Source organism: Prinia subflava, chromosome 3, assembly GCF_021018805.1.
Source record: "Prinia subflava isolate CZ2003 ecotype Zambia chromosome 3, Cam_Psub_1.2, whole genome shotgun sequence".
Lineage (NCBI taxonomy): Eukaryota > Metazoa > Chordata > Aves > Passeriformes > Cisticolidae > Prinia > Prinia subflava.
This window is the reverse complement of record NC_086249.1, coordinates 74,836,005-74,853,649: the sequence shown is the minus strand read 5'-3', so window position 1 is coordinate 74,853,649 and position 17,645 is coordinate 74,836,005. Positions and strand designations below refer to the sequence as shown.

At 37.0% G+C, this 17,645-nt stretch overlaps 1 protein-coding gene across 1 annotated transcript in view; it reads right to left on the bottom strand.

Moving 5' to 3' along the window:
* The window catches only part of OCA2 (OCA2 melanosomal transmembrane protein), a 156,968-nt gene that overhangs the window by 67,896 nt on the left and 71,427 nt on the right, over positions 1 to 17,645 (bottom strand). Inside the window, exons 15-17 of the mRNA XM_063392515.1 lie at positions 13,638 to 13,785; positions 12,160 to 12,217; positions 10,648 to 10,756 (exon numbers count right to left, since the gene is read on the bottom strand). Coding sequence (XP_063248585.1) covers positions 10,648 to 10,756; positions 12,160 to 12,217; positions 13,638 to 13,785 — 315 coding nt within the window. The remainder of the gene's footprint in view (positions 1 to 10,647; positions 10,757 to 12,159; positions 12,218 to 13,637; positions 13,786 to 17,645) is intronic.

Genomic DNA, 17,645 nt, shown 5'->3' with positions numbered 1-17,645 from the left:
CTGCAGCTCCTGAAAGGCTGACTTCATCCCCTGGACCCTGAAGAGTCAGTGGCTGCCTGCTCTAGAAGATAACCAGGAAAACAAACTCTCCTCAGAAGAGAGATTTAGAGCAAAAGAGGTCTCTTCAGATATGATCCTTCTGTATAACCTGAAGTATTTTAATACACATATTTAGGTAACTAATTGAGAGAAAATGCAAATCCAATGCACAACTAGCCAGAAAATGCAAATAGAAAATCTCCCGTCCAATGCAAGGCTCACTTTCCTTCTGCACAGTTAAAATTCTTTCTAGAGCTGTTTAATCCCTCTGGTTCATTTCTCTTAAAACTCCTGGAGTTCCCAAAGCAACAGAGGAAAGAGAACTGTCACTCCTATCTACCATGACTTTTCAATAGCAAAGTCAATTCGCTGTATTTGAAAACAAAGCCAACCTGTTCATGAAAATTAAATTTCTTTAATCTGAACATAAAAAAAAGGTTTGTGGAAATGCACTGCCTAATTTTATTCTGATTATTGTCTTGGCTGTTTTCTGAATTTGATTAAAAAACAGTGGGTCCAACTCCACCTTAAATAAATAAAGATGATGACAATTCCTGTTAGAATACTACAAGGGAGAGTAAGGACGTGATGATTTGAAGTTAAGCAGAAAAATTTTAACTGCTACTTTATAAAAATCTAAGTGACAATATAACATTCTCTCGCATACATTTTGTATGTAATTAAAACAAAGTGAAGAATTAAGGAATTTGTCATTACTTCTGGAACAATCTGTGAAAATGTCTTGTTATTACTCCTACCCTTCTGTCTCCAGTAATAATGAATCAACTAGAGCATGCCACATGCAGATAACAATTAATCACTAAAGCTAATGAAGTATTACAGAATTGCAGAAGAGGTGGAAGGAGCAAGGCATTTTCTAGCACCATGAGTGTTACCAGCACACATTAGCTGCAAGCATGTATCTTTGCATGAGGGAGCAGTGCCTGGCCTTGCAGTATTGTTCCCTGAGAATACAGACAGGCAAGGGAGGTGTCATTCTGCCATGCTTCAGCAAGCACAGCTCTCCAGAGGGAAGTGCAAACACATCAGCTGCCAGTTGTGGCTGCACAGAGCTGATTTCAGCCTGCACACGTGGGGAGAGGAGAGGCGAGGGGAGGAGAGAACAGGACAGGACAGGAGGATTTCTTTTAATTTTTTATTCACTATGAAGAATTTTGAAAGTACTAGGATACATTAAAGACTGGCTTCTCTGTTCATTTTTTCTAGCTTTCTGGACCACAAAAGAGAGCCATGAGCAAGAGAAATAGAAATTTTTTTTTTAAATAGCTTCTCATTACTGTAGTGGAAACAAAGACCATTTACAATTCCACAGACCACTTCCTTTACTGTCTTTTAGTGCCTCTGCTTCATGACAATTGATGTCCCAGAAATAGAACTTGGAGAGAAACTGAATCTAAATTCTATTTCTACCTTTTGAAGAGGGTGACAGTTTCTATTTATTTTAGAGAAAAGTAAATGAAATTTTATTATAAAATGCATCTTGCAAATTTATAATGTATTCTTCCTAAGAAAAGATTTCTATGTCTTCTGCCCAGTCCCAGAAAAAAAGGTACTGTAGAAATTGCTTAATTGTTTTGCTTTCCTCATACCCAGTAGGCAAAACCACATTTGGAATAACACTTAGCTCATGAAGAGTCGAAAACAATTTCAATCCTACTCAAAAAAAAACCCTTATTTTAAAATAATTAGGTAGATGAACTTGAAAATGTACAACAATCTAATACAATAAAATAGAAGCCTAGAACTTGGAGGTAGGCAGGAGAAAGAGAAAGAAAGTAAGGAGAAAAATTACTGTGTAATTTGTGGGCTTTTCAAATGCTCATTAAGAAGAATTTGCTTTCCTCAGCAAATTTTGACCTACTACCTCATAGTAGCAGGCCAGAAGCATAGAAGCATAACAAACTTCCTCTGAACAAAGTGAAAATTTGGACACTGTATATTCACTTTATATGCACAGAATTTGGAGTAAAGCATTTATGAAGACTGAGGAAATCTCACTTTTCTGGAAACTGAAATGGCTCTTGAGGCATTTGAACTGAAATGATCTCACTGACGGCCTGGGCAAAACAGCAGGCTGCTCAAGATAATCCATTTAGGTAGGAAGAGATAAAACACTAAAAATCCAGAATGGGAAGCAACTGGATGCCAAACAGTCCTACAGAAAAGACTTGAGAAACACAGTTTATCACAACTAAATCTCATGGCCCACTAAAACACAAAACCAGGGCTACAAATAGTAAATTCTGTGAAGCAACCTCTGCTCTCCCCATCCCTGGCAAACCCTGAGAATACATACTATAAGATGCATACCCAATAGGAAATCTGAGGCAGAGAAGGAAACACAATCAGCAGTCTGAAAAGCTGACTTTTGAGGAAAAATGTAGAGAATCCCGGATACTTAGCTCAAACATAAGATGATTAAAGAGGTCCTGACAAGACTGTGGGTAAATATGAGGCTTCCAGAAAGGGCAGAGAGCAACTCCTTTTGTCAGCAGTAGTGGGTAGGACAAGAAAGAGTGAAAAGAAGATGTTAATAACAGCAACAATGATTCAGGCAACAAAATATTCAGGATCACGTATCTATAGTGGTTGAGAAATATATATTTTTAAAAACCATCTAGACCAGCTTCTGCCAGCTGAAAATATAGTACTCTGATCTGCAAACAATGTGAGGGGGACACAGATTTTTTTATCTATGTTTTTCTCAAGGTATGATTTTAGTTATCTTTGCTTTTTAAAATTCTTTTTTTTTCATGGGTCAGTCCCATGCAGAGCTCATCTTCACCTCAATGTAAAAGTACTAGACCACCTAAACCAACACCACCACATGCTACAACAGGTAGCAGAGTAAATGGATGAAGCATAAGCAGGGAGGTTAAGAGCACAAAACGAGGACAAGTATATCAAATTCTACTGGCAATTGTAGCTGCTGATACCTGGGGAAAAGGGCTGCAGAGCAGCCCCAGCAAGTCCACCAACAAGGACCTGGAAGAGGCTCCAGAAATGTCTAAAGACTTTGAAAGAGGACAGATTAAAATGCGGCTCTAATTTTATTATGTCTTTCTACATTGGACTGGATGCTCTTATCAGATGCAACAACACATTGCTTTATTTACCACTGTCAGATCAGCAAATAAAGAAATAACTTTAGTTATGGAAAGTAGCATTACAGCTTTATATAGGTGGAGCATTAATGGAAATGGTAAGGGGAGAAAGAAATTGCCACAAACCATAGTCCATTAGTAACTGCAGCTAAAAGAAATACATATGATAAAAAAGAATCCAGGTTTATCAGTAACTCAGCAGTGGTTATTTATAGATGATAGACTAAACCTATGAGGTGGTCAAAACCCATTTTAGGAGTAACAAAAAAAGGAAGAGAAAAGCTTATAACATACATACAACACACCTCATATAATAAAATCAGATATAATGTAGAGCTACAACCAAATTTGAAAAAGTGTAAAGCTTCAGAAAATACATAAAAATGGGCTCAAGAGGACTCAAGCACAGAAAGTAAGAAACCATCAACATCAACACTATTTATATCTTGGCAAACAAGAGGAAGACACCCCTAACATGTCATCGCATCCCAGCAAAACGCTCAAGTTATCAACTCTGTGTTGTGACTCCTCCCAGCCTACATGTGTGATGCTTAGCACCCTGGAGGAGACCAAAGAGTGACCCTATCAGCAGGAAAAAAGGGGATATGATACTGGGATTATTCCTTTGGGTTTTGAGTGGATTTTTTGTGTGGAGAGGTTTGGGTTAGGTTTTTGCTTTTTTCATTTTTTTTTTTTTGGAGAGGGCAGGGAGGAGTTGGTTGATTGGTTTTTATAACAGTTTATATAGCATATTGTTAATGAGTTTTGTTTTGTATTAATTAGATAACTTAGACTCTGTTAGTATTATCATAAAATCAGTAATAACTTCTTGCTTTCATTGCACTAATACAACTTTTAATTAGACTGACAATAAATTCTCAGCTCCAAATATAGGGGATGTTCCCCTCCATATATGTGCCCAGAATATCACAAGCTTAAGAAGACCATGGAGACTTTGAGAGCAGGAGCCTACTGCCATGTACAGAGAAGGTATCTGTAATCCAAATGTTTTGGATGTCAAAGCCATTTACTTTACTGAAATATGTGAAGGAGTTTCCAGGCAACTACAGATTATTCAGGATGGTATTTTTAGCTCCACATAAAAAGTCCACAAATGTTGCTTCCCAAGCTTTGCATCTGGTTGCCTAGTTTATCAAGCCATGTTAGAAAGCTTTCCAAAATAATGAAATAAAATTTAAATTAAAATAGGGAAATAAAATAGAGAAAAAGAAAATAAAATAGTCATTGTGACAGCTTTAAATGCAGTTGACAATAAAGTATCATTTGAGCCATTACTTAGGACTCAACACCTACAAGTTTTCATCAGCTAAAAATGATTCCTTTCCTAGAGCCAGCTAATTTCAAGATAAATATTAGCTTTGGTGACAAATTAAAGGCTAAATATGCACTTTTCACAATGAGGATATAATGACATAAGAAACAAAATACAAGATGTGCTAAACTTAATGTCATTCTTGCAATCTGCCCAGGCTTTCTTAAATCTAGCTTGCTCACCAGTTTTCATATCTTAATAGCTGTCTATCTCATCAGGATTTTTTGTTTTCTTAAGCATTAAAAAATTATACATCAGCTTGTATCAGATTAAAATGGTCTATGGTTTTTGTCAAATATTTTATAAAATAACACCTCAATAACATTGAGTAGCTCCATAACAAACATTTCAGCTTAAATATTGCACAAATAAACCTGAAACCAAACATAGGAAAAATATAAACACTTTCTTTTTTTCTTCCTCTCCATGGGGACAAACACATTTTTAAGTCAATTTTGTCTATTTCTGCAAATATAGTTTTACTGTTTGTAAACAAATGTCATATTTATACAATACCACCATAACACAGAATAGTGGTATAACATAGTTCAATCTATTTAGCACTGATAAAAGATGGGAAAAGTGTTCAAGAATAAAATTTCAAAGTATGGAATTAAGAGCCTTTGGCACGCCTCTCATGCTAATGGGATCTGTCCACAACTTTCTCAACCTTGTGCTCCTCTGTTGGTGGAGGGTTAAAAAATATAATTTCTGTATAAATTAACCACGGGGTTAAGTTGAGGTATGTGTGGGGGGGGAAGGTAGGGAATGTACAACTAGAACTTGACGCAGCTCGGCTTTGGAACAAGCGTCAGCTTCTGCAACCAGCTCCATGCCATTGTAATGACCAAATCAAGTGTGACTGCAACTCAGGGGATAATTGAGAAGCATTGTTTTAACCAAATCAAGTGTGGATCAGGGTAGAAGCGTAGGTATGATTTAAGATAGTAACTAAGGAATAGGATAATCAGTATCTAGGGGTGGGGGTTAGTTAACATGTGTATAATTTAAACTATAAAAATCACAAATCAACTCTGTATTCTCGGGCACAAGATTTGGGCGTATCATCGCCCCTGTGTCCCGCGCGCTTGAATAAAGAACCGCATAAGATCGCCTTCGTGTGGTTATATGTTTTCCTACACTAACACCTCTACAAGGATATATAAATCTTTTGGATCTGAGGAATTCTGCTGCACACTGTGAGGCAGGATCTTTCTCACGGGGCTGTGGGGGAGAGGTTCAAGTGTAAAAGCACTTTCACCATTCTAAAGAAGCCTCTTGGCACAAGTTCATATGTACATACATAGCCTGTCCCAGGGCCCACATAAAAGCTGGGATGGGGAGCAGGGAAAGTTTATTAAGAGTTCTTCTTGAGCAGCTTCCTAGAATGCATCTTCAGAACAAAACAACAAAGGCTACATTTATTTGATTTGTGGAATACTGGAGATTTTTAATTTACATTATCACATAATTTAGTCAAAGATCACTGAGTTAAAGACTTCTGCCATTACAGCACCGCAACTCATGAAAGCTTTTACACACACACATACTGACCCTACAGATCTGTCTCAAATTTAGCAAAGAATCATTCCTGCAGTGAGCTTCCAATTTAAATGTTACATAAAATAAATTAATTAAGTTAGTTGTTAAAATCTTAGTAGGCTGCAGTAATGGAGAACTGACATTGTTGTTTCTAAGTAAATATTGGTATGAAACTTCACATGTTCTGAGATGGAGAAACAAATGTAAGCAAGTGTGTGAGGCTCTCTAGGACTGTGCAGCCCTCTCTTCCTCACTAAGCAAACTACCCGATAAGTGCCACTCAGTTTCAACTCTGTGATAATTAGTGGTTCATCTGTGTAAATCATAGTGTAAGCTTTAAATCCCATCCATTTCCCTGAATTTGAGAAGTGACTAGTCTCTCCAGTTAAGACAAAATTTTTGCTATAATTTGCATAATAGTCTCTATAGACATAATGGAAGGAGGAGACTGTTCAATTGAGGCCCTTTCCCATTAAGGTATTTAATTTCTCATGTGAATGTGAACAATTTTTCTGTAAGTTATGGAAATGAGTCAATAAATATGGCAACTGGTATTCAAAGGAGTGACAATACAAGAGTCTTCCATACCCACATCAACTGAATACATTTCTCTTTTAATGCTCTGGCAATAAAATAAAAAGGAGTCTGCACAACGCGGTCTACCAAAAAAAAAACAAACAAAAAAAAAACCAACAACAACAACAACAACAACAAAAAAAAAAAAAAAAAAAAAAAAAAAAAACCACAAAAAAACCAGAAGTCAGTTTACATTAAATGAAAACAGTTATTTTCCTACTTCTCCACTATTTCAGTTACAGTTATAAAATATTTCAAAGAAGCAAGATGCAACTAGTTACCATAAACAGCAAAAAGAGATCTTCAGATCTCAAAAGTAGCTGTAGCAGAATTTGCAGACTAAGTCCACAGTCAGAAGTTAAACCACATCAGTATAGAGGACGAGAGAATTTTTTACAAGACAAAGAAGTCTCATCAAACAAGATAACCTTTGTTTGTAAATACTGAGGAATTTTAGCTTTGGTGCAAGAATGATGAGGGAAATTTAGATCTAGGATGTTTGCCTGACAGGAGTGACACAGAATACTGATTATACAACTTGTCCTACTGCCCAGAAAGGTCCTAGTGATCATGTTACTTACTAGAAAGTTCCTAAAGTTAGTTATAAGTTCCTAAATCTAGGGAGTTTGCTAACACTGCTTCAGTTAATCATACTAAAGATGAAACCAAGCTGAATCACTGCTGTTGACCTCCTCCACTGATTAGTGCCACCCCCAGAGATTAGTCTGAGATCAGATGAAGGTAATTATCTTAAACATTGATATCTGAAGGATCACAGATGCCCATGGCACAAACAAAATACCAGAATGGCGCCAGACAGTAGCACTAAGACATGACCCCTCTGTACAAGTAAACAAATCCAAGACACCTCCCTCAAGTGAGCAAATGGCAGTCCTCAATTACGGAAGAATTCAGTGAATCCAAAAAATCTCTCTGTCTTCTTGCTTAAATATTTCATCAAAGGAACATGAGAAAAGCCATGGATGGTAAAACCATAGATTCACCTGGGCAAGAGTTGTGTCTTTAACAGGAACAATGGTGGCAATAAGGCAGGTATTAATATACAAATAAGGCAAAACCACAATTGCATCTCTCCTGGCATTCCATCCCAGCTTCCAGCAACCTACAGCCAAACTGAGGCAGTATCTCCTCTCTGAAACAGGAACTATCTCATCTCTTTACTCTTGGGTTTTCACCTTGTTCTGTGAATATGAAAGCAACAGTTTGTTGCAACCTTATAAAGCAGAAGATGACATCCTCCTGTGTCAGAAACTAGTGAGCCTGCCCCTGGAAAGAGGTGCCCAGAGGTGAAAAGGAGCATGAATGAGGGGGTCTGCGAGAGCAGGCTGCCTGCATTGCATACAGAAAGCACAGAGAGGCAGGCAAAAGCAGAGCCACAGAGATAATGGGTCCCTCTTCACAGATTATAGAAGGAACTGCATAAAGTTCACAGCAGCTCAGCAACTCACTGAACTGACCGAAACCAAATCAAAGATAAAGCACATTCCCCACAGAAGAAAAAGGAATTAAGCTAGAAATTGATTTTGGTATTTTTCTGACCCAGTCACTTTGAATGCTCCCTTCAAAAATCTAGCTTAAAATTTCAATATCTTACTTTATATTACTTTTTAAATCTTTTTGGACATATTAATATAGTTCAAAGCTCTAGACATACCCACCTAAAAGATAAAGTCAAAACAGTAGCCAGATACAATCCTCAAGGGTGTTTAATTTCATCCTTTTTCATCTTTTCTCAAATGTTTTATCAATGCTTTATCAATAAAATTAAATCTCACAGGGCCAAATGAAAATACTGTAGGAATCTTAGAGTTTTTAGTATCTGGTTTTTTAAGTCTCAGTACTAATGTTTTAGTAACATAGATATTTCATAGAATTACACTAAATAAATTAATGAACAGGCACAAGAAAACTGAATAGGAAAGAGGTCTGCATTTCAAAGTCAGATAAGCATGCAAATTTTATTATTTAAATTAAAATGTCAGTACCTTCAAATTATATTAATGATTCCAAGTTCATAATGAAAAAATTGTATCAAGGCTTGGGACTGATAAAGAATTTTAAAATCTTTCTAATTCTGTCTACCAAATGCAATTTAAAGTTACTAGATTTCTAATACTTCAGCCTTTGTATAAAGCATTACTCTGGTAGAAAATTAAACACTGAACTGCAATTTACTTCCATTTTTTATGAGAAAAACATATTGAACAACTTCACCCAAGACAGCAGAGTACAAGATGTCATGTATGTTAGGAAATACATTGCCATGCTTTGGAAGACTAGAATCCGTAGAGCCTCACAGCAGCACTACTTCAGTAATGATAAATACATTACAGCTATCATCAAGACAGTGAAACTCAGCAAATAAAAATGAGAACCTGTAAATTATGGAACCTGTAAACTTATCAGTAGAAGTTTACAGGTTCAATTATTTTTCAGTAGAAATTATATGTATGCTTTAGTAACATTTATTCATTGATCTGACAAGTTTTCCATGAATGCAAAAGGGGGAGAAGTTATACAAAACACATACCGCCCTTATTTACTTTCAAGATTTTTATTCAGCTACTGAATAATAGAAATCTACACTGCCAAACGTTCCATTTGTTTTCATTTATTTTACTGGCATAAAGCAGGACAAAAAAAAAAAAAAGATCAATAGTTACCATATTTCTTCTAGCATTGACTCCAACTCCTTTGCAGTTTTGAAAAAATATCTTACCAGGAGCATACACAACCAGTGCTGTTTAGTCTTTAATGTTTAGTCTGGCTTTTCAAAAACATTTAGAGATGTTTGGCTTAATTCAAGAAATCCTACATGGTTCAGTGCCACTTATATGAGACACAAAAATAAGGGTGCAAATCAATTTCTTAAATTGTCAGTGTGAAGGCCTTTGTTATGTTTTTCAGCCACCATGACTTCAAATGAATTCAAATATTTTCAGCTTCTGCATTTTCCCAGACGTGATTAATGTAGCACTTTTGCTTTTACTCTACATCAGTTTACCTTTTAGCTTTTTAACAGACAGTAATCTTCATGGGCTGAAACTGCCCATTTACAAGGCAAATAGTCTGTTAGCAGCAGATATGGAAGGTCTTGCTTACAACCTGATCACTACTGTAGAGCTATAAATGGCTCTATATTTTGCACAGCAAAAATAAGTGTCAATGTAATATCTATGTATATGATTATGGAGTTATTCATTATGAGCTATTCTTAAGACTGCTCTATCTTTCAGTCACTGAGATAGAAGTGCATGGTGTGTAAATTCATATTGCATGAAAAAAATGTATCTGAAATTCCATAAACTTGAAGAGCTCAGCAGTCAAAAAAAAGTTTCATTTTTTATTGGTCAATGCACAGGCAGGTTTTATGACTGTCTTTCAGTTAAATGTGAGATTCAATTTGGTTCTGATTTCAGGATATGTGGAGCTTTTTCTCATAGAGATATACAACTACTTGTGTAAAAATCTCCACATACAGATCTATATATGGAAAGTATGCACACAGCTACTTTCATTTCACCCACATAGAGTGTCCTCCAGTGTTTATTTTTGGAAATGAATAATTATGGTGATAAAGTAATGGAGACTGTAAATTATACAAAAAGCTTTCTATACTTAAGAAATAATGCCAAACTGCTTCTTTGTTCTCCTATGGAGTGATTATTTCCTGATCTCCCTGATGCATCTTGGTCATTCACTCAGTGCAAATGATGCCAAGGTCAAATTTGCTCATTCTGTAATGTTTAGCCAGCTCATTAGTATTGGAAAGTCCAGAAAATGAAGTCATGAGCACTCCCTGTTATTCCCCCTGGGGTAACTGGGACGTGACCGAATTATTAAAACCTCCTCTTCTCTTCCCAGTGAAATTGCTGCTTAACCTGGTAGAATTGTGAGGACAGGGACATATGAAAAATGGCTTTCTGAAAAAATTAAGACTCAGAAAGATACAACTGGCTTTTTTTTCAGGGAGGTTCCTTATTTTACTTAGAACAAAACTAGGAAACTTACCAAGATCTAGATAGATGCCTGGAACAAATGAGTTGAGAAAAAACATAAGAATAACACATCCCAGCACTGTCAGACACTTGATGAGAAGAATTTTGTCTGTTATTCTGTGCTGGAGACAGATGGGAAAATAAAATTAGTAATTGTATTAAAGAAGCTGCTATGTTTTATGCATAGAGTTCAGAAAAGCATGTGTGAAGCACAAACTGCTGTTTGTGTATTCTTCAGCATAAAAGACAGAAATACCTGAATAGTTTATAGGTGTGCATCTTATGCATACCTATAAAAACATCAGAATGTGGTCCAACGGGCTTTAAGAGATACAAGTATCTAGCACCTGCTGCATAAATTCAGCTGTATTCAGCTGCCCCCTTCACAGCTTCATTCTAGAGGGTGAAGTAGGGTTGAAATACAACTCCTACCACAAAGGGCATTCTGACCACTCTGTGGTTTTGCGATCTAGGACAAAATCACCTTTCTTCTTGTTTTTTTCTTCAGGTGTGCTTTGAAAACCTATAAATTACACTGGAGGTCAAATCTTTCACACCTCCTGTACAACTCTCAAGTCAATGCCAAGACCTTAATCTCTGAAGAGTTTGTACCTCTCCATGCCCAGCTCCTGCTTCACTGTGCCAATTTCTTTGTGCCCTCAGCCTTCAGACCCAGTGCCTTCCGTTGTGTCTCTATTTTCACTATCACTCCAGGGAATCACTTTCTCCCAGATCGAGTTTGTCTCTTGTTTAAGGCTCTACTAAAATACAAGTCTCTGTTCTTTAAAAAGTTTGTCTCATAAGTAAGTCTTGAAAAGGGTGTAAAGAAAATCTGTTGTGTTTGCTCTGGCTTGGTGTGACACCTAGGACAGCATTTTCCTAGTCAAGGACTTGCACCCCAAGGAGTCCAACCAAAGACTTGAGGTCTCAGACACAGGCCCGATTCATTAGTGATGCCAGTGAGGTAGAGAGATTGTGACACTTCCATAATTAAATTTAGGACACATTAATCCCTCTACAGAGTTTCCGTGTTCTCAGTTTCAGCATAGAGACTTAAGCAGTGCTAGTGTGTGCACAGCTAAGAGAACAAGATTTATCAAGTGGTTTATCCCTACTTGAATATTAAAAGCAGTAGTGTCACCAAAATGCATTAGAGTCAGCATTGGGTACATTAGGAGGAGTGTACTCTATTATCATTCATCATGGCTACAAACAATTTATTGACACATGCTGAGCCTTTCTGGCTATGGATTAAAAAGTTAAGAAAACACTGCTGAATCATTAATTGGTTCTTTAAGTTATAGTTTTCTAAGGAGCAAAAGTACAAAAACTAACAAAACCTCACCATGTGGTTCAATAACCTTGTCTGACCAAGAAGCCAACCACCCTGTCTGCTTTTTGGCTATCAAGAAAGTTATTAAATTTCCATCAGATTTAAAGCACTATCTCTATGTAAAGGCTATAAGAGATATCTCTATATCTTTATATATTTATATGAATACTGAAAAAGTTGCCATCTACTTACTTTTTTCTGAAGTTCCTGGATATTTGTTTCCCAGTTTTTATCTTCTTGTGAAATTTGTCTGAAAGAAAATGACACCTACTTTTTTCCAGAGTGAAATCAGAGCTCTGCCAAAAGTGTTGGAATAAATCCCTCTAATTACATACAGATCACCTCTTTCCCTGTATAGAGTAACTCATACCACAAAGGAGTCATGACCTTCTTACATCCAGCAGCAAAATTCCCATGAGCATTCACTTAAGACTCCACTTTCGTAAAAAGCTCCACTAATACAAACCCTTCTGTTCATGAAGAAAGCCACAGGCTGGGAAGGAGCTGGACTCCAGGGCACAGACCTCAGTATAGGATCTGGCTATCTGCAATATGTAGTTCCCTTAGTTTCAGGAGCTGATGTGTGTGTACCACTGCGATAGAACAAGGGTCGTGTGCTACCATCAGCAAGCCAGAACACATATATATCACATTTCCATTTTATAATGAAGTTTTTAAGATCCAAATCACTGTGTTATCAGTGCAGTCAGGCCTCCAGCAAGAAGCCTTGGGCTTTGCAATTCAGGAGGTCTGTTGTTAATGCTAATGAAATCTTACATTGTTGTAAGTGTGCTGTGCTGGAGGAACCCTGATTTTCAAGATTAAATGTACAGTTTTTATTTGTAAGTCAGAAGGGTCCTCTTTGGAATATCGTAAAGTCTGATAATCTTGAAATCTTTTGTAAAGGAGGTGATTTCAGCGGCCTTATTTGTCTTGAAATATTAATAGTGTCACTCTATTCAAAATACACAGTATCAACAAAAAATTATGTAAACAATCCTTACTGGAATAGTTCATCATATTTACATTTTATTGCTCAAATTCTTTAACAAGGTTATTAATTAAAATTAATTATTCTTATTTCACTTTGGCCAATTAACATTCAAAATATTTATCACTGCTATTCTTAGTCATCAAATTCCATGGCATAACATCTGGTTTTACTAGAATCTAAACAAAACAAAGTCATTATTCTTTTAGCTGTAGTTTATGTAAATTTCTATACATAAAAATATGTTTGCACTCAGGTTCACACTGAAATTTTGAATATGAAATAATTGTAAAATACAGCAATTCACTGGTGAAATGTTTTTTCAAACTCACTCATTCACTAAAGAGAATTTGATTTTTTCAGTAAAAAAAGAAACTCTAGCATCTTACTGTGCTGAAGCCACAACTGTAAGGAAAAGTGTAATGATATATTTGTGATCATTCTAAATCAAAAGCTGCCTGAAATGTCTAGGCCTTTAATTTTGGGTCATATTGACAAATATATTTTCCAGGTCTTACACATCAGTTTTGACCTAAAATATTTTGTGTTTTACTGAGGCTGCGAGTGGTTTTTCCTATCGGGCCCAATATCAATCTTTATCTCTCAGAGCTAGGAATGCAGGTCTTGTCCCAGTGAAGATCCCTGAACAGGGAGGTGGGACACATTAGTCCTTGCTTACCTGTGAAATGTGCTCAGCTTCTTCCTCAGGAGTACCTCCAGAGTCAGCACCTTCTGCATCAAGAGGCATTTCACAGCAGTCTCCTCTCTGCTGGCTGGGTTGATGCGCTGAGCTGTCAGCCTCCAAACATAGATCTCATGTTTCAGCTCTGAAAAGAAGCAAAATTGCATCAATGTGGAGTCCAACGTGCATGAAATCGGAGATGGATAAAATATGTGTAATCAGCTCTGGACTCAAAGCTGTTAAAGTTATTAGGATGGTTTCCCAACACATTTCCACTCAGGAAGCTGCTCTTATTGTTCTTTCTGCAGAGCTGAAGTGAATGAAAAATGAATAGAAATTTTTCAAAATTTTAAATAAGTGAACCACAAAGTCTTTTTTCAAAGAAAAAGTAGTACTGTCTCCAAATGCTTACAAACATCTTCAACAAGCTTAAGGGCTAAAATTGTAGCCCATTCATTTTTCAACGAACTGTCAGTATACATTATTATACCACTAAGAAATACTAGTTCCCTGTGTGGTTAAGAATTACAGCAAATACTCCTTCACAGTATTTAAAATAGACAACATGTTTCCATTCACTCTGTGTTCATACAGACAATTTTATCCATGTAAGGCACAAGTAAAATTTGACGCTATCTTATGGAATAATGTTTAATAGTATTTTAAAGATTTCCTAAGAGGATTTAATTCTTAGGCACTTAAAATATGTGTAAGGACAGCAACCATCACTTTCATGCTAACCTGGATGATATCTGATGCTGTATAATTTCAGACAGACTGATTAACACTTTGCAATTAGACTCTAGAATCTTCTCAAAAATTTCAATCTTCTTGGATTATTTTATCTCTGTACCACTGAGGCCTTAGAGAATGACCAAAAAACATGTGTTCCTGTTCAAGAAGGATGTTAAACTGGGCATGCCAAAAAAGCTCTTTGAATTTTACAGGAAATCACTAAAGAAATAAAATCAGAAAATTCATTCAGAAATTGTCTGTGCAAATGTTTCCTGTTGAAGCAATGGAATGCTTCCTCACCCTTCTTTTTTGTTCCACTCAAATTTCATGTCGTTGAAGACAATATGTCAAGAATCCAAGGTTTTATATTTTAAGATCCCTGTTCAATCAGCTAGATGCTCTTTTTCTGAAAATGGATGTGTAACTCTTTACATCATGTAAACAAGCCTTAAAATTATTTATTAAAAAATATTTAGTTAAATAAAGAAAATTTAAACATGTTTTGATGTAGGCAGTGATATTAGTGTTTTATGCTGCAAGTCTCTAGAGAGTGGTGATATTTGCTATCAAAGAGAGTACTAAACATGTTTAATTCCCCAGCTTCCTTTTATAGCTAAGTATTATAATGATAACGCAGAGTGAATCTTATAAAGCTTGACCATGAGCAGGAATTAGACTCAAAGAAGCTCAAACATTTAATAACAAAAGTGTGTCCAGAGTCTGCATGGTTGACATGGGATGTTGCAGTGCACTCCCCAACACCCAAGCAAATGTTTCCAAATAAGGAAAAGGGTTTCAGTTTCCCCTCAAGACTTTTAGGGAAGGAAAACTAGACTATTCCATGCCTTTCTTACCATGGTTGACTCAGCACCAAGACAAAGGCACTTGTTAGTCTCTGTAGCTGTCCCTCAGAAATGTAGCTATTTTCTACTGGGTGGTATGTCAAAAGCCCTCCTAAAGCATTAAGTACTTCAGAATGAGCACAGAGATGCTCAGGTGCTTTTTGGGGTGTCTTAGCTGGTGCTAGAGGTTTATCTGCACCGTGCCTGGCTTTTGCTTTGCTTTTGTATGGTTTGTTATTTCCTCATTTATTAAAATATTTTGCTTTTCAAAGCACACCTGATCAGCCTTCTTGCAAATTATTTTAAGCCATTTCTGTGAGGTACTGGACACCCTCAGATTGCGTTGAACCCTCATGGAGCTGAAAACGTCTGGCTCGGTGAGAATTTCAATAATAGAAGGAAGGGATTTGAACAGCAGTTGACAAACATTTTGTATGGTTTGTGTCTATTGATCTGCACACATCTGTCAAAGTGGTAATGCTTGCCTAAATTTTACAGTGTACGACCAGAAATAAAAATTCACACTGTCAAAAGCCCAGTGACCATCCTGGGCAGTTAAATAGCTAGTGCTCAGCTAAAGCTTTTCTTCCAATAAGAGGATTTATACCTGAACTACAGATTCCAAAAACATGCCAAATTAACCACTTTGCTTTGTAATATATTTGGTGGTTCTTGCCAGGAGCATAATCTGGCACAAAATTATATTACAATATGGATAGGTCTTATCAAAGGATCCATGTGACTTCTGGCCGTCATTTATTTTTGCATCATTTTACATCAACTTTTGTGACACACACAGATATAACAGCAGTAATTTTTCACTCACAGAGGGAAGAAAAAAAGGTCTTTCTGTACTTCATTCTTGTGTGATTTTTGAGTGAATATGATTGCAGCTTTGAACCTGTCATCAGTCCAAGAGAAAGAGAGTGTTTTGTCTTTTTCTCCGGCAAACGCTCAGGAAGCATGAGCATCCAGTTTGCTGTTCTACTTCCTACAGTTTGTCTTTTCTGCAACAACTTTTCTGATGCCATCAGTTCATCCTGCCATAGCATTTCTCCCCATCCTTTCCAAGTGGAATTTCACCAAGGGTTTAACTTCCCTGGTAGAGGGAAGTTGAATCACTCACCACCTAAATGAGATGCAAGTACTCCACAGTTATTTTCAGAGAATCTTTATCTTCTCTCCTTCAGAGGAGGCAGCTATCATCACTGTATCTGTGCCACAAACAAATCCACAGAGTGGAAAGCAGCACGACTTATGTTGCAGACTCCTGCTCCACATTTGAAATGCCCTGAGGCTAGTCTCCAGGATTAGGGTTGGACTGGTGCTTTGTGATCTATGTTAAAAAATATATGTGTGTCTTCACATGGCTTCACTTACCTTTATGTACAGCAAGTACATGCTTCATTTTTCAGTCATTAGTTTTCTAAGCATCCCAAGGATGTGAACATCTGACCTGCTGTGGAGTTTGCTGCAGAGCAAACTGTACGTGAAAAATCAGAACAGTTGATACATCTTCTATACCGCAACTCCTGTTGCAGTAATAATTTGTGCAGAGGTTTTCTAGGTCATCCCACAGAATATTTCTCCTACTTCTCTTTCATGCACACTCTTATTGTTAATAGCCCATCGTAGCATCAGGTAATACATATTTATTAGAAGTAGTGCTTTTCTTGAAGGAAAAGTAATGCAGAACCTTGAAGTCAGCAACAACATTTAGCATGGCCAAAGTCCTTCAGGCCTTGCTAGACTTCTTCCATTTCATGATTGCAAAACCATTTAGGCAGCAACCCTCAGAGTCTGAGAACATCTGATATTTTATGACATACTGTGTTACACATGGACAAGAGCTTAATGCAACCACAGAGTCTTATCAATCACTTTGAAATTATGGCCAAGACAGCACAAGGGGAGCATTTGGCTGCCACTGAATAGAATCACAGGATAGTTTCACACTCTGTTTCTCTGTGTCTGTAAGTTCCTGTCCCCTCCTCAAATGAGATCTAATGGTTATATTACACCACAGTGAGCTCTCTCCACTCACTTTTCCAACCCAATTCACAGGGGTTTTGCAAGGTTAGCTTTATGTTCAATCAGCCTTCTATCCCATGTAACCTACCCCTGTCAGGTCTATTGCCAGTAACAGACATGGTGAGTCTGTAGCACGGCAGGTTCCCATTAAAGCAGCTACATTAGCATTTGACTGCAACTGGACTCGATGATCCTTGTGGGTCCCTCCCAAATAAGAATATTCTGTCTGCCAGTTCAGAGTATACAGTGATCTGGAGCACAAGAAGATAGGAGAGCTGCAGCTCAGCTCAGTCAGAGAATTCAGCTCATTAAATGCTAAAACCTTTGTGAATGCCATACATTCATGAAGCCCACAAGGCACAACAGAAATATACCAGCATTATTATTTCCAACAAGA